At 39.7% G+C, this 22,391-nt stretch overlaps 3 protein-coding genes and 1 pseudogene across 6 annotated transcripts in view; 1 reads left to right on the forward strand and 3 right to left on the reverse strand.

Moving 5' to 3' along the window:
- Window positions 1-65: 65 nt before the first annotated feature.
- LOC111798267 lies at window positions 66-3,356 on the reverse strand (annotated as a pseudogene).
- A 9,625-nt stretch (window positions 3,357-12,981) lies between these two features.
- LOC111798394 lies at window positions 12,982-14,226 on the reverse strand. Its single transcript, XM_023681504.1, has one exon. It carries the CDS (start codon window positions 13,853-13,855, stop codon window positions 13,316-13,318), a length of 540 nt encoding a protein of 179 aa, XP_023537272.1. The 5' UTR covers window positions 13,856-14,226; the 3' UTR covers window positions 12,982-13,315.
- Window positions 14,227-17,702: 3,476 nt separating this feature from the next.
- On the forward strand, window positions 17,703-21,482 carry LOC111798392 (alkaline/neutral invertase A, mitochondrial-like). The gene is made up of 6 exons (XM_023681497.1): window positions 17,703-18,751; window positions 19,603-19,762; window positions 19,888-20,099; window positions 20,180-20,673; window positions 20,755-20,803; window positions 20,889-21,482. Exons 1-6 carry the CDS (start codon window positions 17,954-17,956, stop codon window positions 21,213-21,215), a joined length of 2,040 nt encoding a protein of 679 aa, XP_023537265.1. The 5' UTR covers window positions 17,703-17,953; the 3' UTR covers window positions 21,216-21,482.
- A 632-nt stretch (window positions 21,483-22,114) lies between these two features.
- LOC111798393 (intermediate cleaving peptidase 55, mitochondrial) overlaps window positions 22,115-22,391 on the reverse strand; it is a 9,261-nt gene continuing 8,984 nt past the window's right edge. For 3 of the 4 annotated variants that reach the window (XM_023681502.1, XM_023681500.1, XM_023681498.1), the window contains one exon: window positions 22,115-22,322. The gene's annotated coding sequence lies outside the window, so the exon portion shown is untranslated. The remainder of the gene's footprint in view (window positions 22,323-22,391) is intronic. The other variant, XM_023681499.1, reaches the window with a different exon arrangement.

Consider the following 22,391-nt stretch of genomic DNA (forward strand, 5'->3'; position numbering starts at 1 on the left):
AGGCTCACTTCATCGAATTCCTTCACAGATATTAAGAACAACCCAATTGTTCGATTCGATTATTATTCGATTCCTAACGATGTTGCACGATGCATTAAAGGATTACAAAAAGTGGGAAATTTACTTAAAACCGATATTGTATTTATCAAACTGATATCGTCACGAAATTATTAAAAACGAGATGCATGAATGCTCTTTAACTTGATCATTCTTGCAGCATCTTAAGGCCAACATACCTGAAGAAATAAAATTGAAAAAAAAATGAGAATTGAATAATTTATTTCATTAAAAATAGGAAAAACAAAATTATAAATTTGATAACTCACCGGCCAAGCATCATGAGGGTGGCCATCGGATTAGTCCCCGGCGAGACAGAGAAAGTCGAGCCATCGACGACACGCAAATTTTCGACTCCAATGACTCTGTAATTACGATCAACAACTTTTCCGACCAAACATCCGCCGTGGTAATGCCAATACGTGGTCACCGTTTCCTTACAATAATCTTCAACGGAGCTAATATCTGACAAGTTTTCCGGCAATGGAGGCCCTAAAAACAGAAACCCTTTATTACCCTCCAAATCTCGCGTCTTGATCTTGTCCATCGTTCGGGTTTTAAGCAAATCCCCCACTTTACGTAACCCTCTAACGCATTGTGCAAGATCTTTAGGATTCGAATAGTAATTGAATCGAACAATTGGGTTGTTCTTAACGTCGGTCGAGGAATTCAGGTGAAGTGAGCCTTTTGAAAGCACGTCCGTGAATTTCCCGATAAGAAGGGCTAAGCTCGGGTTGATCAGAGTGGATTGAGGAGGAAGAAGGCTGAAAGTTGGTAAAATAAAAAAGGGTGAAGGGCTTGCAAATGTTTGCAAATGGATATTGCCGTCTAATATACCGACGACTTGTGCCGATGAAGCTACGAGTGGGAATGGAAGCACGACGGCGGCGCTGAAACGGGGGTTGTCGGACATGAATTCGCCGACGTGGGGTTGGTGGAGGACGACGGGGAGGTTGAGGGAGGAAAGATGAGGTTTTGGGCCAACCCCCACTTAGAAGGAGGAGCTGAGGGCTTCCAATGGCTCCGGCGCTCAATATGATCTCCCCTTTCTTGTGGATGAATGCGGTGTGTGTCTTTCCTTTTGAATCGGAGTATGAAACTCCTATTGCTGATAGATCTGTGATGAGTTCATAATAATGAAAGGTTAGTGTTTCAATGTTTCAATGAAATTGAGTTTATTATCAAGTTTGTTTCCTTTTGTTTTAACCATTTATAGGTTTGATTTGAATTGATTTATGAATCGGGTGATAAGGACGGATTAATTGAAATGTCCACGGGACGGAGATGAGGAAAGCTTTCCCGTGGAGTGGAGACAGGAATGGTTTTCATGTCCCGGACTTGTGCCCTGTTTGGCTAAAAGGGAGTGTTACAGTCTAAGCTGATAGTTAGTAGATATTGTCCTATTTGAGCTTTCCCTCTCGGGTTTCCCCAAAAGTTTTAAAATGTGTATGTTAGGGGGAGGTTTCCACGTCGATTCGAGAGGGGAACGAGTGCCAACGAGGACGCTGGGCTCTGAAGGGGGTGGATTGTGAGATCCCACATTGGTTGGGGAGGAGAACGAAACATTTTTTTAATAAGAGTATGGAAACTTCTCCCTACCATACGCGTTTTAAAACCTTGATGGGAAGCCCTGAAGTGAAGGCTCGACAATATATGTTAGAGTGGGCTATAACAGCCCAATCCCACCACTAGGAACATCCTTTATAAGGGTGTGGAAACCTCTACTACCACCAGACGCATTTTAAAACCTTGAGGGAAAGTCCAGAGGTGAAAGCGGTGGGTTATAACAGCCCAATCCCGCCACTAACAGAATTATACTTTATAAGGGTGTGGAAACCTCTCGTAGACGCGTTTTAAAACCTTGAGGGAAAGCCTAAAAGGGAAAGTTCAAATAGGACAGACTATAACAGCTCAATCCCACCACCTACTAGATATTGTCCATTTTGACCTGTTACATATCACCGTCAACCTTATGATTTTAAAACACGTCTATTAGGCATTTTAAAACCTTGAGGTGGAACCCAGAAGGGAAAACTCAAATAACACAATATCTGCAAGAGGTGCACTATAATAGTCCAATCCCACCACTGTTAGATATTTCTACTTTGACCCATTACGTATCGTCATCAGCCTAATAGTTTTAAAACGCATCTATTACGGAGAGGTTTTCACACCCTTATAAGAAATGTTTCGTTCATCTCTCCAATGACTATTACAGAGAATCTCTCGTTCTCCATTCCTTATTTAAATATGAATTTTTTACTTAACCAGGATTCCCATCGTACAAGTTAACAAGACATTTCTACTCACCCGAAAAAATGATTTTCTGAACGGTAGCACGAACGGCAACTTTAAGATTTCCGGGTTCAACCCCATTAAGAAGCTCCACAGCTCCATGTCTATTTCCATCCTCATCAAAGATAGAACCACCAGTCTTAGTCCCTACAAGATGCCTCAAATCAAACTCATTATCAGGACCAACACCACCTTCCAACAAAGCCCTTCTAAAAGCACTTTGCCAAGCACTCAACCTTGGGCGAGACACCACCGTCTCCTCAACCCATTCATAGCCCTTCTCCACCAACTCCATGTCCCAATCAACGCCTGCACTCTCAAAGAACTCCCCATGGCCCCTCGAGTAGAACCCAGCATTCACCATGCTACCACCACCAAGAACCCTTCCTCTAATGATCTCCATGCCATCCTCAGAGACAAAGCGCTGGAACGGGTTTTCACCATCATCTTCTTCGACAAACACATTCAATAAACCTTGCTCGTTTAACACGGAGGGATACTTGTTGGGATCGCTACCTCTTTCGAGAAGGAGGATGGAGAATTTCGATGACAAGGTTGCAGCTAATGGGCAACCGGCTGTTCCTCCTCCTATGATTATGTAATCATATTCTTCGTTTTCGGGTAATTCGGTTGCGTCGTGAACTAGCTTCATGTAGCTCACATCTTCCAAATAAAAGCTTAGAACAATCAAAATTAATAAACAGATAATATGAGATCCTACGTTGATTGGAGATATAAGGGTGTGAAAATTTCTCCCTAGAAGACGCGTTTTAAAAATTTCGAGGAGAAATCTGAAAGAAAAAATTCGAAGAAGACAATATTTGCTAGCAGTGAACTGTTACAGACAGAGACGAAGAGGGTTCTTACCTTGATTAGGGATAGTGTTCGAGGAGAGGACTCGTAAGAGGAAGATAGAGATGAGAATTGGGGGAAGAACGGTAGCCATAGAATGCTCTATGGCTTTCATAAGCTCAAGAAAATATTATGCTCTCTAGTTTTTTTCTTCCTTGGTATTTATATAGATCAAAAGTTAGGAGTAGGGATGGAGAAGTTAGTGTTTTCTATTGTCGTCGTCATATGTTTTAACGAAATTTCTTATTTATTTTTGTGGGGATCAAGACGGAGATTTCCGGTAGCCCAAGCTCCCAAATTCACTGTCCGGATCTCATAATCCACCCATTTCAGGGCCTATCGTCCTTCACTGCTAGCAGATGCTCACTGTCTGGATCTCACAATCCACCCCTTTCAGGGCCTAGCATCCTTCACTGCTAGCAGATACTCGCTGTCTAGATCTCACAATCCACCCCCTTCAGGGCCTAGCGTCCTTCACTGCTAGTAGATGCTCACTGTCCAGATTTCACTGGCACACCGCTTCGTATTTACCCCCTTTAGAGTTGTTACATTCCCTACAAGACATTGTGGAGTGTCTCCTAAGCTCACTATCCGGATCTCACAATCCACTCCCTTTAGGGCCTAGGGTCCTACACTGCTAGCAGATGTTCACTGTCTGGATCTCACAATCCACCCCCTTCAGGGCCTAGCGTCCTTCACTGCTAGAAGATACTCACTGTATAGATCTCATAATCCATCCCCTTCTGGGCCTAGCGTCCTTCACTGCTAGCAAATGCTCACTGTCCGGATCTCACAATCCACCCCTTTCAGGGCCTATCGTCCTTCACTGCTAGCAGATGCTCACTGTCTAGATCTCACAATCCACCTCCTTCAAAGCCTAGCGTCCTTCACTGCTAGCAGATACTCACTGTCTAGATCTCACAATCCACCCCCTAGCGTCCTTCACTGCTAGCATATACTCACTATCTAGATCTCACAATCCACCCCCTTCAAGGCCTAGCGTCCTTCACTGCGAGTAGATGCTCACTGTCCGGATCTCACTAGCACACTGTTTCGTATCTACCCCCTTCAGAGTTGTTACATTCCCTACAAGACATTGTGGAAGTGGAGCGTCCTTACTGGCACATCGCTTTGTATCTACCCCCTTCAAGGAATAGCCTCCTCACTGTCACATCGCTCGGTGTCTAGCTCTGATACCATTTGTAACGGTTCAAGCCAATTGCTTTCCACACCCTTATAAAGGGTGTTTTATGGAGTATTAATTGTTATCGTGTTTTTTTTTTCATCAAATTCTAGCATATTTGATCATTAATGCTACTTTTCCATTAGTGGTAAAATTTGCTCTAGACCAAGCAATTAATGGTGTTTTGACTAATTGGTTTGAGTTATTAATTCTAGCCATATTTGATATATATCTATTAATTACCGTTGTTTTAACTTATTAATTACCGTTGTTTTAACTAATTGATTTCACTAGTGTCTTGCATGAAAGTGGAGTTATTAATGGTTATCTTTCTTAGTGTGTTTTTTTTTCGTTCTCCCAACTGACCTCGGATCTCACAATCCACCTCCTTCAAGGCTCAGCGTCTTCGTTAGCACTCGTTCCTTTCTCCAATCAATGTGGGACTCCTAGAAAATCCACCCTCCTTTGGGCAGCGTCCTGGCATATTGCCTCGTGTCTACCTCCTTTCGGGGAACAACCCTCCTTGCTGGCACATTGCTTGGTGTTTGGCTTTGATACTATTTGTAACGACCCAAGCTCAACGCTACCAGATATTGTTCTTTTTGGGCTTTCCTTTACGAATTTTCCTCTCAAGGTTTTTAAAACACGTCTACTAGGAGAGGTCTTCACACCCTTATAAGGGTGTTTCATTCTCTTCCCCAATCGAGGTGTGGGAAACGAAGTATTTCTTGTAAGGGTGTGTGGAAACATCTCCCTAGCAGACACGTTTAAAACCGTGAAGTTAACAACAATGAGTAACGAGTCAAAATGGACAGTATCTGTTAACGGTGGGTTTGAGTAGTTACCTTCCCAAAAATCGTAAGGATTGAGTTTTTCAACTAGATCTAATTATATTTTATAAGCAAATATATAATATGACGTTCTATAAACATAATTTCTAAAAATTTAAATTTTAATATTACAACGTTATTTTCAAACGTTAAAAAAAAACTTCAATATACTAAAGAATGTGGGGGATGAGGCCTGGTGTGGGTAGAGAGGGAACCGAGAATATAATGCTCATCCCAGCTCCATTTAGCTAACGAAAAAAATCTCACATCACTCCCTCTTCTACTCCCGGCCCTTTCAAAGCAGGTTCCTTATAGGTTAAATGGAAAAACGAGCTTCATATCAAATCAAATGGGTCTTTGTTAAATATGGATGACAGTAACGTAGTAGAACAATCAACACCCGAGATGGTCATAACAAAGATCCAAGAAAAAAGATGAAGCGTTATTTGTCTTAATCATATGAGTTATGTATAATCTCTAATACCAAATGCTCTCGGGTGCTATAATTTTAAGCGAATTGTGTTTGGAACACGAGAATCAGGATCGGAATGAATAAACGCTCGAGAAATTTTAAACTTTTTTTTAACCACAATTCAACACATTTGATTTAATATGTACGAGCCAGAATTTAATGCACGACCGACCTAAGCTCTGAAAAATGCAGAAAAGAGTTACCTATGGCTCAACCGCTCGATAAACATCTCGACTGCAAGTGGGTTTCAACCCGTCCCCGCTACTTGTTCCAGTGAAATTTCTCGTTTACTTTTAATAAACCTATTCGAGGCTAGTCTCTGCAGGGACATCGCTACTCGGTCTAGAGTTTAGATGTGATGTCTCACATTGGTTGGGGAGGAGAACAAACCACCATTTGTAACGGTATGGAAACCTTCCCCTAGCACATGCGTTTTAAAGCGTTGAGGAAAAGCCCAAAGAAGACAATATTTGCTAGCGGTGGATTTTGGCCGTTACAAATGGTATCAGAGCTAGACACCAGACGATGTGCTAGCCTTCTCGCTGTTCCGCGAAGAGGGGTAGACACGAGGCAGTGTGCTAGTAAGGACACTGGGCCCCAAAGCGAGGTGGATTTAGGGGCGGTCCCACATCGATTAGAGGAAGGAAAGAGTGCTAGCGAGGACGCTAGGTCCCGAAAGGGGGTGGATTGTGATGTCCCACATTGGTTGAGGAGGAGAACAAACCACCATTTGTAAGGGTGTGGAAACCTTACTCTAGCATATGCGTTTTAAAGAAGCACGAAAGTGAAAGCCCAAAGAGGATAATGTGGATCTGGGCTGTTAAATTAGATGTCAAATTGATTAACTTTGGTTGGTGTGCAAAAAAAAAAAAGNCCAAATGCTCTCGGGTGCTATAATTTTAAGCGAATTGTGTTTGGAACACGAGAATCAGGATCGGAATGAATAAACGCTCGAGAAATTTTAAACTTTTTTTTAACCACAATTCAACACATTTGATTTAATATGTACGAGCCAGAATTTAATGCACGACCGACCTAAGCTCTGAAAAATGCAGAAAAGAGTTACCTATGGCTCAACCGCTCGATAAACATCTCGACTGCAAGTGGGTTTCAACCCGTCCCCGCTACTTGTTCCAGTGAAATTTCTCGTTTACTTTTAATAAACCTATTCGAGGCTAGTCTCTGCAGGGACATCGCTACTCGGTCTAGAGTTTAGATGTGATGTCTCACATTGGTTGGGGAGGAGAACAAACCACCATTTGTAACGGTATGGAAACCTTCCCCTAGCACATGCGTTTTAAAGCGTTGAGGAAAAGCCCAAAGAAGACAATATTTGCTAGCGGTGGATTTTGGCCGTTACAAATGGTATCAGAGCTAGACACCAGACGATGTGCTAGCCTTCTCGCTGTTCCGCGAAGAGGGGTAGACACGAGGCAGTGTGCTAGTAAGGACACTGGGCCCCAAAGCGAGGTGGATTTAGGGGCGGTCCCACATCGATTAGAGGAAGGAAAGAGTGCTAGCGAGGACGCTAGGTCCCGAAAGGGGGTGGATTGTGATGTCCCACATTGGTTGAGGAGGAGAACAAACCACCATTTGTAAGGGTGTGGAAACCTTACTCTAGCATATGCGTTTTAAAGAAGCACGAAAGTGAAAGCCCAAAGAGGATAATGTGGATCTGGGCTGTTAAATTAGATGTCAAATTGATTAACTTTGGTTGGTGTGCAAAAAAAAAAAAGACCAGTCGACCGGTCGGTTCACATATATTTAAAATATATATATATTTTTTATATTAATACAAAACAAGAATGTAGGTATCAGTATCCATCTGCCTCACACATGGACCGATTCAATGTTATTACTAATTATAAAATAATTGACGTGACGTAAATGTGAATGTGAATAATGATACTAGCATCTTCGTTCAAAACTTCTATGACGATGATTTGCTGGAATCTTTTGCTAATATGGACGATGATACATTTGACATTTTCTATAAGTCGAAACAAAATGATTGAATAAGTTCGAATATTTGGATAATTCTAGCATCTACTATAGCATCCGTGTTAGCTTTCAAAAGACGTGTAGTTCACTCATCTCGTTCTTCGTCGGATATAAGAATGATAGCGACTCTTAATGCACTCGAAAATAAAAGAAAATTGTGAGATTCCATATTAGTTGGAGAGGGAAACGAAACATTATTTATAAAAGTGTGTACAACCTCTCTATGAAACTGACGAAAATATTGTAACAGACAGTATATTCAGTCAAATCGAATTCATCCATAAAAAAAAATCATTTATTTCGGCTTTTTATATTTAATTATTTTATATGTCAATTTTTCTTTAATAAAAACCTAATTAAAAAAAAATTAATTATAAAATTTACGTTAAATATTAGAGAATATTTAATAATATATACTTGCTAAAATTAAATAAAAGTTCTAACAAAAGGAGGAGAGGACCCACCCTGAGAGCACAGAAACCAGATTGTCAGTGACCGCAGGCGATTGCAACCCTAGACGAACGTAGGCCCCACTACTCAATTCAAATTCCACAATAAACCCCCTAAAGTCACTAAAATCACAACAATGCCACATTAAATACTCGATTAAAAACAATTTATATTAATTAAATTAATATAACTTTTTTTTAATTACTCTCTTAATTTAGGAAATTCAATATAATTAATAATTTTTATTGAATAAAATTTAATCCTAGTAAGTATTATTTGATCCATCGAAATAAAAATTATATTTAAGAATTATGGTTAAATTAGTCGCATATTATTTTTATTATCTTATTTCTAATAAATAAATAACGTAATTTTTAATATATTAATTAAAATCGAATTACTATAAAAATGATAATAATAATAAAGAAGTTCAAAATTGAATTAGTGAATATTAATTCATAAGTTTAGTTTATAAATTTTAAGTTTATATTTATTTAGTATTTGAATTTTAAAATATTTTTAATTTTTATAATCAAGCCTAAAAAATGAATAATTGGTCATTTAATTTAAAGGGTATATGATAATTTTTAATATTTTTGTTTAATAAATCTCTTAATTTTAAAATAATTTTAAAATTTTGTGTTTAAAATTAAAATATATCATTATTGACCCTAATATCTTCGAGTTTTCAAAAGTTTTATTAATATATAATTTAAAAAAAAAACACTTTTAAACTTTTTTAAAAACTTTCAAAATATTTTAAAACTATTTAAAACAATTCAAAATACTCTTAAAGTTCCCGCATAGTAAAAATATTCTTAAATTTTCGTCTATATATTAGTAAGAATTATGGAGGATTAATTATATTTTTTATATATATACTTTTTTTACTTTTTAAAAAATTAAAAGATATTAATAAATTTTTGAAATTTAATGATATTTTTTAAATATTATTAAAAGTTCAAGAGTATTTTTGATACGCTGTATTTTGAATTATTTTTTTTTAGAAATTTTAGGAATTAAATGTAAATAAAATTAAAGAAAAAAAAAAAAGTCTTTATTTAAGAGGAAAATGCTTTTAAATTATTTATAAAATAGAGCGATTGAGTGGCAACTGATAACCCTAGAGAGCACTGAACTCCGCCGCAACCCTTCTTCTATATAAAACCCAGCTTTCACTCCCCTGCCTCTACGTTTCTTGGCAGGAAGGCACATTCTTTGCTGAACTTTTTGATTTTAATTCGCATAATGTTTCGTTTTGGGGCTTGATTATCCTGTTAATTACCACCATTTAGCTGCTGATCGTTTGCTCCAATTTTTGTATGTTTTAAGATTAACATCTTGAATCGTTTGCTTAATTTTTTGGGTTTTTGTTCGTTCGTTCGTTCTTTTTGCCTACGGCTTGTGAAAGTTGTTGTGTTTTCGCATATATGTTCTTAATTGGGATCTTCTATGTGAACTTGTTTTGTGTATTTCTGTTCATATGTTCATTATTGATATTGGTGGTAGACTGTGTTTGGTTTCTGATTCTCGTTGATTCTGAATATCAATTACTGTTCATCTGAAAACTTCACTTCCCTTGAAAATTTGTTCTTTCGACTAAATGTTTCTTTTTCTGCGGATTTATTTCTCGAGGAAAAGTTACCAAATGTTATTGAGATTATCTGAATCTCTACGTTGTTCTGTTTTTAATATCTGGCTGTAGATTATGTGTTACGTGCTTATGGACGGTCTTGTGCCAATTCATTATTGTTATTGGGACATAACAAATACCTAAGCTACACTATTGCCATGGTGTCTTTTGAATTTCCTTCTACAAAGTGAGGTGAAACTGTGTATACTATGGCATATATCTATCTAGATACACACATCCAAGCCGATAATTTTGTGGGTTGTCTGTTACATTGTGCTTATGGACTCTACACTTTTGATACCAATCATGTCTGTCAAGTTTTTCAACGCTCCATGGTATGGAAGATATCTGAATTTCATATTGTTAGATTTCACCTCGGTTGGAGGGGTGTGAAGCATTCCTTATAAGAGTGTGAAAATCTCTCTATAGTAGATGTGTTTTAAAATTGCGAGGCTGATGGTGATATGTAATGGGCCAAACCAAACAATATTTGTTATCGGTGTGCTTTGGCTGTTGGGTATTAGAGTTAGACACTAGGCGATGTGCCAGTGAGGACATTGGCCTCCAAGAGGGTGGATTGTTAGAGCCCACATCGATTTTGCGTGGACTTGGACTGTTGAAACCACTCCTTAATAGATGTGTTTTAAAATCCTTTCTTACAAGGGTGTTGAAACCACTCTTTAACAGATATGTTTTAAAATTGTGAGGCTGATTGCGATACCTAATAGATAGGTTAGACCCCACATCGATTTTGCGTGGACTTGGACTGTTACACCTATACACTTATCTTAGGCATGTTTCTATTTATGTTACTGTGGGTTGTGATGTGCTTATAGATGGGTTAGTATTCATTGCCTGCATTAGTGTCTTGCATCTTGTTGTTCAAGTTCTTTCTTTTGAAATTTGAGGAATAGCTCCCATTGCATTAGGACATATCTGAGACAAAGCTGTTTGTAGATATGGAGTATGCTATCTATACACATGTATATTGTTTGAAACTATGTGCTTATGGACGGTCTTGTGCTGATTAGATTCTAAAGCCATCAGTACATAACAAAAGCCTAAGCTATACGAATGCCGCATTGTGTCTCAATCTTTTCCTTTGAGTTAATCTGAGGAAAAACCTTCTACATTGTGGCTACATTCATATGTTTCTTGGGAATTTGTGATATGTCAAGTTGTTTCTTTTTCCCTTTGCATCCCATGATTATTGCAGGGTTTGTGAAGATCTCTTTTGAGCTCAGTGTTAGAGCACTCTTTGTGGAGACACCTTATGAACATCCATGGAGTTAGGACGTTTCCACTTGAGTTGAGAAGAAATGGAAGGTGGGAATATGGAGAAAAAGTGGCAGAAGCAAGATGAAGAACACAAGGGTGGAGCTGAAAAAATGGAATTAAGATGATTGTCATAGAATGTGAAGTTATTATATGGTTTGAGTTGTAGGTTAAAGGCTTGGCAAATTACCAAGGTTTCAACTGGATTCCTTTGATTGAAGCTTAATTTTAGTTCATTTCAATTCAGTGTTGAAGACTTAATTTAGTTTCATGAATCAAACTACTTGAATATCTTCTTGAATATATCTATATTAAATGGATTGGAGACAAGATTGTATTCCCTACTTTGTGTTCTCCGCCTTGTGTTCTCCATCGAGGCGGAGAGTCTCTCTTTGATCTCCATCGAGGCGGAGAGTCTCTCTTTGATCTCCATCGAGGCGGAGAGTCTCTCTTTGAAGAACTAGAAAATTACATTTTGTTCACCCACTTACTTGAAAGTGAGATTTGGCGCCTTCTAGAGAGGAATGGCAGCAATTTACATCCTCTACATCATCAACAAATCTGGTGGCTTCATCTTCTACAAGGTACTCAACCCACTCTCTTAATGGGTTCGCCTATCGCCGGCTGTTTCGGTGTTCAACTCCTTCAACCTGACGCATTCCACCTCCATTGCTTCCACTCACTTACTGGTACGTTTCTCCTTCTTTTTCTTTCTATACTCTGTTTCCATCAAACATATGGATACTGTCTCTGAAACTGTATAGCTATTACGTTCCAAAATGGGAAACCACAATTCAAGTTATGGAAATGTATCGCCCGTAGATATTGTCTTTTGTTCAACCCTAATCAAGCTATCTCTAGTGCAACTGTTCAAGCCCATCGCTAGTAGATATTGTATCTTTGGGCTTTCGTTTTTGTGATTTCCCTCAAGGTTTTTAAAACGCTTCTGTTACGGGAGAGGTTTCCACACGTTTCATTCTCCTCCCCAATCGACGTGGGATCTCACAATCAGCCTGAAGGTATCCACACCTTTATAAATAATGTTTCGTTCTCGTCCCCAACCGATGTGGGATCTCACAATCCACCCCCTTCGGGATCCAACCTCCTCACTAGCACACCGCCTCGTGTCTATCCCCTTCAGGGCTTAGCCTCCACGCTCGCACACCACCTCGTGTCCACCCTCCTTCAGGGCTCAACTTCTTCGCTAGCACACCACCTCGTGTCCACCCCTTTAGGGCTCAGCCTCCTCGCTGGCACACCACCTCGTGTCCACTCCCCTTCAGGGCTCAGCCTCCTCACTGGCACACCACCTCGTGTCCACCCCCCTTTAGGGCTCAGCCTCCTCGCTGGTACACCACCTCATGTCCACCCCCCTTTAGGGCTCAGCCTCCTCGCTGGCACACCACCTCGTGTCCACCCCCTTCAGGGCTCAGCCTCCTCGCTGGCACACCGCCCGGTGTTTGGCTCTGATACCATTTGTAACAGTCAAAGCCCACTGCTAGCAGATATNACTGGCACACCGCCTTGTGCCACCCCCTTCGGCTTAGCCTCTTCGTTGGCACATCGCCCCGTGTCTAACTCTGATATCATTTGTAACGGTCTAAGCCCACCACTAGCGATGTGCCAATGAGGAGGCTGAGCCCTGAAGGGGGGTTGGATAGGAGACGGTATGCCTGCGAGGAGGCTAGGCCCCAAAGGGGGTAGATCTTGAGATCCCACATCGATTGGGGAGGAGAATGAAAAATTCTTTATAAGGGTGTGGAACGATTGTGAGATCTCACATCGGTTGGGGAGAAGAACAAAACATTCTTTATAAGGGTATGGAAACCTCTCCCAAGCAGATGCGTTTTAAAAACCTTAAAAGGAATCCCAAAACGGAAGCTCAAATAGACAATATCTGCTAGCGGTGGTCTTGGCTCGTTACATTTAGATCGGTGAAAAGAATAGTATATGGTACAACAGGAACTGCAAAATTAGTTTTCTAAAACTCATCTTTGTAGCTGTTTATGTTGAACATTTGTCATTGCATTGCATTTTGTCGCGCCAGAAAGGAAGTAGAGTTAAAGACTGTTTAGAGGCCCACATGAACGACTTTTGATCTGTAGGATCAATCATTTCTCTAGTATCGAACTATAAAAGAGATAGCATCAGGTCCCACATCAGTTGGAGAGGAGAACGAAGCATATCATAAGGTGTGAAAACCTCTCTCTAGTAGACACGTTTTAAAACCATGAGGCTGAACAAGCTATGGATTTCAATCTCGTCGATCAAGGAGCTAGTATATGACCAGCAACCACAGCCATGGCAATAAGAATCCTCAATTCCCTCTTCCTCTCAACCAACCGGCTCGCCGTCGTCGGTGGTCGACAGAACGCCTCTCCTCTGGGTGCATCCCTTTCAACCTGGACCATATTGACATAGTCTCTTTTGTTGAAGTAATAACTCGCCTGCTCAAACGCTTCCCGGACCTGGCTGCAACCAATTCTGCAATTCTCAAGTGCAGCTCTTGTTGCTGGATCAGATGTCCTAGCTTGAAGCTGCTCTATGAACTGATAGGTATTGGACGCATTTCTCAAAACTTGGTCATTTGCTATCAAGGTTAGGCCAACATCATCTACTGGACCTCTCAGATTTTCACTAAAGGTTCTATTGCAAAATCCATAATCCTCCATTTGACGGCATACTCGATCAATCCGTTGCTGCGTTGCAGGGTCACCCAAGACAGGACGAACAATGAAGAACACGAAGAACACGAAGAACATGAAGAACAAGGCTAGCCGTTGCGAAGAACACGCCGATAACACCATGATTCCGTTGCTGCTAATGTTGGAAGCAAGGTAAGAGTTACTTCTTTTGGTTCATGATATCATTTTAAATAGCCCAAATTGAAGTATGATAAGAAGATATACATGAATGAATTGGTTGTTTATTAGGTAGAATGGGTGAGGCAAATCTGATATGAATACCATAGAGGGGTATTTCAATTCCTTCCTTAAATGTTATAATACCCTTTTCTAAACTTTCTTGATTGGCTTTTCATTTCCATATATTCCCAAATTTTTACAACTTTATCTATCCAACCACGGATGAATTGCATGTACTCGAAGGAGCAATTACAAGAAGTAAGATACCAAGTTTAGACGAACACGACTCTCCACAAGTGTATGATATTGTCCACTTTGAGCATAAGTTCTCACGGCTTTGCTTTGAGCTTCCCAAAAGGCCTCGTACCAATGGAGAGAGTATTCTTTAGTTATAAACTCATGATCATTCCCTAAATTAACCGACGTGGGACTTTGATCATCCAACACCAGAATATTTAAGTATCAAAATAAGAAAAGAATGGAGTGACAATAAATATCGTTTGACATTGGAAAGTGATTTGAAGACTTTTTATCTTTCGTAGTGTATGTCTTATTTTCTTCTATTTTTATTTAATAGTTTTAATTGGTACTTGGTAGTTGAACTACAGTTATGTTTGGATTATCTTTTTGAAGGCATGTAATATTAAGTTTAAAATCATTGTTGAATACAAAATCTGTGTTTTCTTGAAACCTTTTTGGTCTTGTTTTAGGTGTTTTAGGTGTTTTAGGTTTGATGTTAAACTGATTCATTGGATTAGTTTTGATCAAGTTAATTCTAGAGTGAGTCGTCTTAGTATCTCAGAGTGACCATCCTAGATTTCAAGTTTGATCTAAGAGTTATTCATCTTTCTAACTAGCTCTGGGTTGGAATCATCTGTTAAATTAGATTTACTTGTAAAAGTTTGCAAGGATCCTTAAGGATAGATCATTGTTTTGATTTCATGGTAATACTCTACCCAACGGTCAAAACTATTCTTCTGCTCGGGATCACTTGTATTCTTACCTAGTTTGGAGAAGGAATCTAGGTTTTGATCGGCTTGCTTCATCGTTAGATTAATGGATATAAGCGAGAGTTCGGGGAGGTCAGCCGAGATAGTATGGGAATCGTTGGTGAGGATTTTCTGGTAGTGCGACGGGTTCGAGGTTGTAGAGCAAATGGTGACCAGATTTTCATGGAGGATTGCATAAAGCCTGCCAAAAGAATAGTAGGGATGAAGGAGGTGAGATTTTGAGAGCAACCCATTGTTGGTTTTGGCTGTGGCTTCCTTTGGAACTAAGAAGCTGCATAAAAAATGAGCTCGGAAGACGAAGTTATTTCAAAAGACGTTGAATTGGTAAATAACCGAACTCTTAAGACCTTCTTCAATCCTAGGATGTGATGAGTCGACATCGAGCTGCCAAACAAATCCGTCGATATGAGCTCTTGAGTATTATCAACCTGTTATCCTTGGCGTACCTTTGACCTGTTGAGCAAGAGTCCTTCCGCACGAAACTCTCGAATTACTATGGTTAACTTTCGTCTCTATTCGACTAGTCGGTCTCACAATCAGGCAGGCTTATACCATTATGCTCACGAGCAGAACTTAGCTTGAGCTTACTTTCATACATCTCCGTTACGCTTTAGGAGACATCTGATACTTGGTTGTTTGGATTTTTCTTGGAAAACAACCAAGTGAGGTTACATGTGAGGAAAGTACCAAAAGGCTAAGAGGGATGACTCTTTTCTCCCAATGAAACAAGTAATTCATGGTTTTGTTTAGGTAATTTGTTGGGCGGAGATGACTTTCACGTTGCCATCGTGCCTTCCGTTTAACTCTCCGTCCCTACGAAATTTTCTATTAAATTTTTTAAAAAGGTTTCCTTGTAAAGAGTGTTTTTTTTTTTTCTTTTCATTTTTTTAGCTTAGTTCGAACAAAATTACGTCCGTTAAAAAATCTTCATTTAAATGGATAATTTTCTATGAAAATCCCGATCTTGATCTCCTACGTTTAGCTAACATGAAAATGAAATTCTCTTCACTCTCTATTTCATCATTTCTCCATCCGTTCGAGCGTGTTCTTCGTTCTTAACCTTATAAATAATATGTGATAACAACAAAACGTAGATGTTGTCTCTCACGTATATACTTGCAGCTAGTGATGGACTTTAGTTGCAATCTAATATAATCTTCTCTCAAAGAAAGGACCACATAACCTCCACTCGAATAGTCGTACTTCTGTTCGCACATGGAATGCCCCAGATCCACGGCTAGTAGATATTGTCCTCTTTGGGCTTTCCCTTTCGGACTTCCCCTCAAGGCTTTAAAAACGTCTCAGATCCACGACTAGCAGATATTGTTCTCTTTGGGCTTTCCCTTTCGGGCTTCCCCTCAAGGCTTTAAAACGCGCCATGTAACGTCCCAGATCCACGACTACGAGATATTGTTCTCTTTGGGCTTTCTCTTTCGTTTCCACACCCTTATAAATGGTGGTTTGTTCTCCTCCCCAACCAATGTGGGACATCAAATCCTCCTCCCTAACCAATGTGGGACATCACAATCCTCCTCCCTAACCAATGTGGGACATCACAATCCTCCTCCCTTTGGGATCAGCGTCCTCGCTGGCACTCTTTCCTTCCTCCAATGGATGTGGGACCGCCCCCAAATCTACCCCCTTTGAGGCCCAGTGTCCTTACTGGCACACCGCCTCGTGTCTACCCCCTTCGGGGAAGAGCGAGAAGGCTGACACATCGTCCGGTGTCTGGCTCTGATACCATTGTAACGCCCCAGATCCACCGCTAGCAGATATTGTCCTATTTGGGCTTTCTCTTTCGGACTTCCCCTCAAGGCTTTAAAACGCGTCTACTAGGGGAAGGTTTGTTCTCCTCCCCAACCAATGTGGGACATCAAAGCACGTCTCCAACCTCAATGAGAGTCGTACTCTTATCCAGGGTAGCTTTCTTCTTTGGAGCACGCCATCTCTCCATTAGAGCTCAATCACAAATCATTATGACCACATCATCGAGGTTTGCCCACTTGTCTTTGTTACTCGAGATTGTGCACAGACATGGAAACCTTTGGGGCACGAGGATAATGAATATCTTCATACCTCCACAATAATATGATATTGTCCACTTTAAACATAAATCCTCATGTTTTTTTTTTGTTTGTTTCACCCAAAATTTCTCATACCATTGATACCTGAACAAATGATAATTAATACCATTAATACAGCTTTCTTTATTTTCTCTGTAATTGTGTCTCTAGCCAATATAAACATAGCTCAACCGTCAAATAATTATACTTGACAATTTTATTACGAGCATTTTTCTTTATTTTTTTAAGGATTGAAATTGGATATATTTATATTTAAGGATAATAGATTTTATTTTATATTATTCAACGATTGTAGATTTCAAACATCAAAACCTTTGTAGTCGAGTAATAATTCAACGGTTGCCGAACATCAATATGTAGGATCCCGGGATCCAAACCTTTAACCTCATGACCAAGCATATATATCGAACAACGAAATTTTAATTTAGTAAAAAATAATAATAATAATCGTAACGTTAATTGAAAGTTTATTTCAACAAAAATTTAAAAAAATATATATTTTTTGAGAAAAAATCTAAAGGCTAAAACTTGAGTGAATTTTCATGGTTAAAGCACACTTGAAATGGAAAGAAATCTAAAGATTATCTTGAAATGAATTGTTGCCCGAAGAACAAGGTTCATAGATTTGTTAAAAATATCAAAAATTAAAAATAAAAAAAATGTTCTAATTCAAGAAATAAAGACCCACCACGAAAATCCACGATCTACACAACTTCACCTCCATTTTTCTCGTTAATTTCATCTCTATAAAACGAGCCGTCCTTCACTTTTCCTCGAACCATTCGATTTCTTCCCGAATTTCAGATACCATTCTTCTTCTTCAACCAATCCCAACTCCCCTTTCAATTCGATTCCGTAGTTCGCCGCAGAAATCGAAGATAATCGCCACTGTTATGCGTAAAGCTCTTGAATCTTATTCATATTCCACGATTTGATTTCTTATTGTTATGAACATGATTGCTTTGATTGATAATTCGTCGATGAAGGCTTCTTGTAGGCTTCTAATTAGCTGTAGAAATTCTAGGGTTTTTGGATTCTCACCTGCAAAAGCCCTAAATACTTCGCCTCATAATTCTTGTTTGAACTTTTGCTTCAAATTTCATTCTATTAGGCAATATAGTTCTTACCCTTTTCATTTCTCGAGGTCTCAACGGATTCTAGATGGAACCCAGAATTCTTCTGTGGTTAGCTTAAGTTATGGCCAATCTAGGGTAATTATGAGGTCTTATAGCTATAGTATACTCCCTAAACCCAAAAGGGGTTTGTCTATAATTGCTAGAATTGCGTCGAATGTTCGTGATTTTTCGAGGTCGATTGAGAAACATGTGAATGACAATAACTTTGAGAAGATATATGTTCAGGGTGGTTTGAATGTGAAGCCTCTGGTTGTTGAAAAGATTGATAAGGATGAGAATATTGTAGGAGAGGAAGATTCTAGGATAGAAATTGTTAGTGAAGATGTAAATGAGGAGAACTTAGAGGGTTTGAACAACGCTAAGGTCGTTAGTTCGACAAGAGAGAAGTCTGATATTGAGAAAGAGGCTTGGAGGTTGCTACGTGACGTTGTCGTGTCGTATTGTGGAAGTCCGGTTGGGACCATGGCTGCAAATGATCCGGCCGATAAGCAACCATTGAATTATGATCAGGTCTTCATTCGAGACTTTGTTCCCTCTGCTCTCGCGTTCTTGCTGAATAATGAAGGGGAGATTGTGAAGAACTTTCTCCTTCATACCTTACAGTTACAGGTACCGTTTTTCATGTTCTTTATCGGTTGTGTTATACATTTCGTTTTCTTAATGTTTATATTATGTTTTTTGTCCCTACAATTTCTAGTACTTTACACAATGTCAATCGCTCTGTTTGGGCATGTATGATATGGAATTCCATGGACCCTTGAACCAACACTAAGCGACGGGTTGTCTATTATGTTCAATGGTCGGTCATAATGAACCCTGGTGCAATCATGTTCATCCATAACGAGATAATGACCTAAGAAAGGGAATCCAAAAGAAAAATTAAAGGTTACTCAGGTTGCGAATTAGGAATGGATATCAAGTAACCGATGGACCGTTGCGTTGGTGAAGAAAAAAGGTAGCGTAACACGAAAACGAAGTCCCTATAGAAGGTAAAAAGAACCTATAGAAGTGGGATTTAGACCGTTGTGTTGTTGAAGCCTTTCGGAGCGTTTCCACCTGCATAAGTGTAAGTACGAGAAGGGTCATGATAATATTTGAAAACGTACAAGTTTAGTGAGATAATTTTCTTGGCATTTGGCAGTCAGTGAGCCTTTTGATTCTGGTTCCTTCGGTTTTATGGCTCGATTGGTTTCAAAGGATTTATGTTTATTTTGGGTTGCTTTTATTTTCCGAAAGGGCACACGAAGATCGGACATCGGAGTATTAACAAATATAGGTCAATTTTCAAAATAAAGAGCACATATTGTAAGCCACTTTGGATCAAGGAATCCGAGAATATTCGAAAGCTAGCCCATCATATGGTTAGATCGTTTCGAGTCTGAAAGATTATAGGCTTCTCATGGTGTTCTATTTTCAAGCCTTTTGCTGACTTTCTTAATTGAGGACTTTTCTTTTTCCAGAGCTGGGAGAAAACAGTAGATTGTTACAGTCCAGGACAGGGCTTGATGCCTGCAAGCTTCAAAGTCCGAACCGTTCCCCTTGATGGCGATAATTTTGAAGAAGTTTTGGATCCAGATTTCGGTGAATCAGCCATAGGCCGTGTGGCACCAGTCGATTCAGGTAACATGATAACGTCATTCGTTTCTGTTTTTCTCATTCATGAAGCCAAACATTTCTCCTTTTGAGTGAGTACCCTGTTTAGAAACATTTGATCTTCATCGTCGTCGTTTGCTCTTCTTTGGTAGGATTATGGTGGATCATCCTTTTACGGGCGTACGGAAAAATCACCGGGGACTATGCTCTACAAGAAAGGGTGGATGTCCAAACTGGCTTGAAAATGATACTTAACCTCTGTCTAACAGATGGGTTCGACATGTTCCCTTCGCTGTTGGTCACTGATGGTTCCTGCATGATCGATCGTCGAATGGGCATTCATGGCCATCCCCTTGAAATACAAGTGAGTTCGAGTGCAAAACATGAGCTTGCATCCTGCATTTAAGTTCATCACCTGCATCTGTAACAAGCTTGATTCTGCAGGCCTTGTTTTATTCAGCTTTAAGGTGTTCTCGCGAAATGCTCACCGTGAATGACGGGTCGAAGAACTTGGTGAGGGCCATTAACAATCGACTAAGTGCTCTATCGTTCCATATCAGAGAATATTATTGGGTCGATATGAAGAAGATCAACGAGATCTATCGTTATAAGACCGAAGAATACTCCATGGATGCTACTAACAAATTCAACATCTATCCCGAACAAATTCCTCAGTGGCTAATGGACTGGGTACCAGAGGAAGGAGGTTATTTCATTGGCAATCTCCAACCAGCTCATATGGATTTTCGGTTTTTTACACTCGGAAATCTTTGGTCCATCGTTTCGTCTTTGGGTACACCGAAACAAAATGAAGCTATTCTAAATCTCATTGATGCTAAATGGAGTGATCTTGTGGGTCATATGCCTCTTAAGATATGTTACCCTGCTTTGGAGTACGAGGAATGGCGCATAATCACCGGCAGTGACCCGAAAAACACGTAAGTTATATGCGTATCTGCATAGAGTATCTACTTACTTGATTGCCATACAATACTCAACTCTTTTTGGATCTTTTTCAGCCCGTGGTCATACCATAATGGAGGATCGTGGCCAACACTTCTTTGGCAGGTAATGTAAAACCGATAGGTCTTTGTGTAATCTTAAGCGACAAAACTGATCATATATAACGATTTTAAGTCGACATCTATTGCAGTTCACACTCGCATGCATCAAGATGGGCAGACTCGAAATGGCCAAGAAAGCAGTGGCTGTGGCTGAGAAGAGAATTGCAGTCGACCGCTGGCCTGAATATTACGACACCCGAACAGGAAAGTTCATCGGAAAGCAATCCCGACTCTATCAAACATGGACAATTGCTGGTTTCCTGACATCAAAAATGCTGGTTGAGAATCCAGAGCTCGCATCATCTTTGTTCTGGGAGGAGGATTACGAGCTTCTTGAGATATGCGTTTGCGCACTTAGCAAGTCGGGTAGGAAGAAATGCTCTCGCGGTGCTGCTCGGTCACAGATCCTTGTCTAAGGTAACCTCATTCTTTCAAGAACGAGATCGTCTTCGATTAATATACTGTACAGCTATAGGTTAGAGCAAATGATTATAAGAGTTAGTTCAAAGTTCTAAAGGATTGCAGAAACTTGAAAGCTTGCCTGTTTTGCAAGCTGATTCTGTCAGCCAATCAATCATATAGATTTATTTTAGAACTGAGACAACCTGAATATTGATCTGTGGGTTCTCTCTGAACATCTTCCTGTACATTATTTCACATAATATATTCCCGGTTTGTTGACATCCCCCGCTTCGTTTTACACGGTTATGACACGTAAATTTCTTACCGTGTTTCTGAACATCAAAAACTTCCGAAGGAGTCTCCCCTGAAGCTTGCTTTACTTGTATTCCACCTCTTTGTTGTGTTCTTATTCTTCTCTTCCACATTCTTGAGTTCTTCAACCTCGAAAAGCCAACACGGGAAGTTCTCAACAGCCCGGTCAGAGACTTGAAACGTGATTTCTCCGGTGGGTGGGTCATGAACTTAGACTTCGCAGACGGAGAGCCAACCAAGAGCTCCTTGGCCTCGACTCTTGTAAGCTTCTTAACCCAGTTTTTCTCCACATAGGAGTAACCTGTGAGATCCCGATTGGAGCGGGGAACGAAGCATTTCTTATAAGAGTGTAGAAACATCTCCTAAGTAGATGCATTTCAAAACCGTGAGGTTAACGGCAGTATGTAATGAACCAAAGCGAACAATATCTGCTAGCAATGGACTTGGATTGTTACGTAACTAGGCTCTAATTGTCTTCAAACTTGGAATGCAGCTCGACCTAATTGTCTTCAAACTTGGAATGCAGCTCGACCGTAGCATAAAATATTTTATTTTAGGGATTTTGAAGTGATAAATGTTTGATAGAAATGAACAAATTGAGTAGGTGAGAAGTAGCAATGGGCATTACTTTGGATATCAAGTTCAGAAGATGGGCTTGAAAGTCATAACCAAATACAATCCATGAGAACATTATTACATTATGTATGAACATTATTTCAAACTATTTCTGCTTGCTTCTTATAAATATCCAATGCAAAATTTAATGAAATGAATGTACCTAACCCAACCAGCAGCGACCTCCAACCTACCTGTCCATGACCATGTGAATGGAATTAATGTATAAAGATGGTTAAAAAAAAAAAAAAAAAAAAAAAAGG

Source organism: Cucurbita pepo, chromosome LG07, assembly GCF_002806865.2.
Source record: "Cucurbita pepo subsp. pepo cultivar mu-cu-16 chromosome LG07, ASM280686v2, whole genome shotgun sequence".
Lineage (NCBI taxonomy): Eukaryota > Viridiplantae > Streptophyta > Magnoliopsida > Cucurbitales > Cucurbitaceae > Cucurbita > Cucurbita pepo.

Excerpts from the sequence above, each read along its gene's own strand:
- LOC111798394 (XM_023681504.1), bottom strand. The coding sequence starts at position 13,855 with ATGGTGTTATCGGCGTGTTCTTCGCAACGGCTAGCCTTGTTCTTCATG.
- LOC111798392 (XM_023681497.1), top strand. The coding sequence starts at position 17,954 with ATGAACATGATTGCTTTGATTGATAATTCGTCGATGAAGGCTTCTTGT. Across the intron at positions 20,674-20,754 it reads GGCAGTGACCCGAAAAACAC|CCCGTGGTCATACCATAATG; the intron begins GTAAGTTATATG and ends GATCTTTTTCAG. Across the intron at positions 20,804-20,888 it reads GGCCAACACTTCTTTGGCAG|TTCACACTCGCATGCATCAA; the intron begins GTAATGTAAAAC and ends CATCTATTGCAG.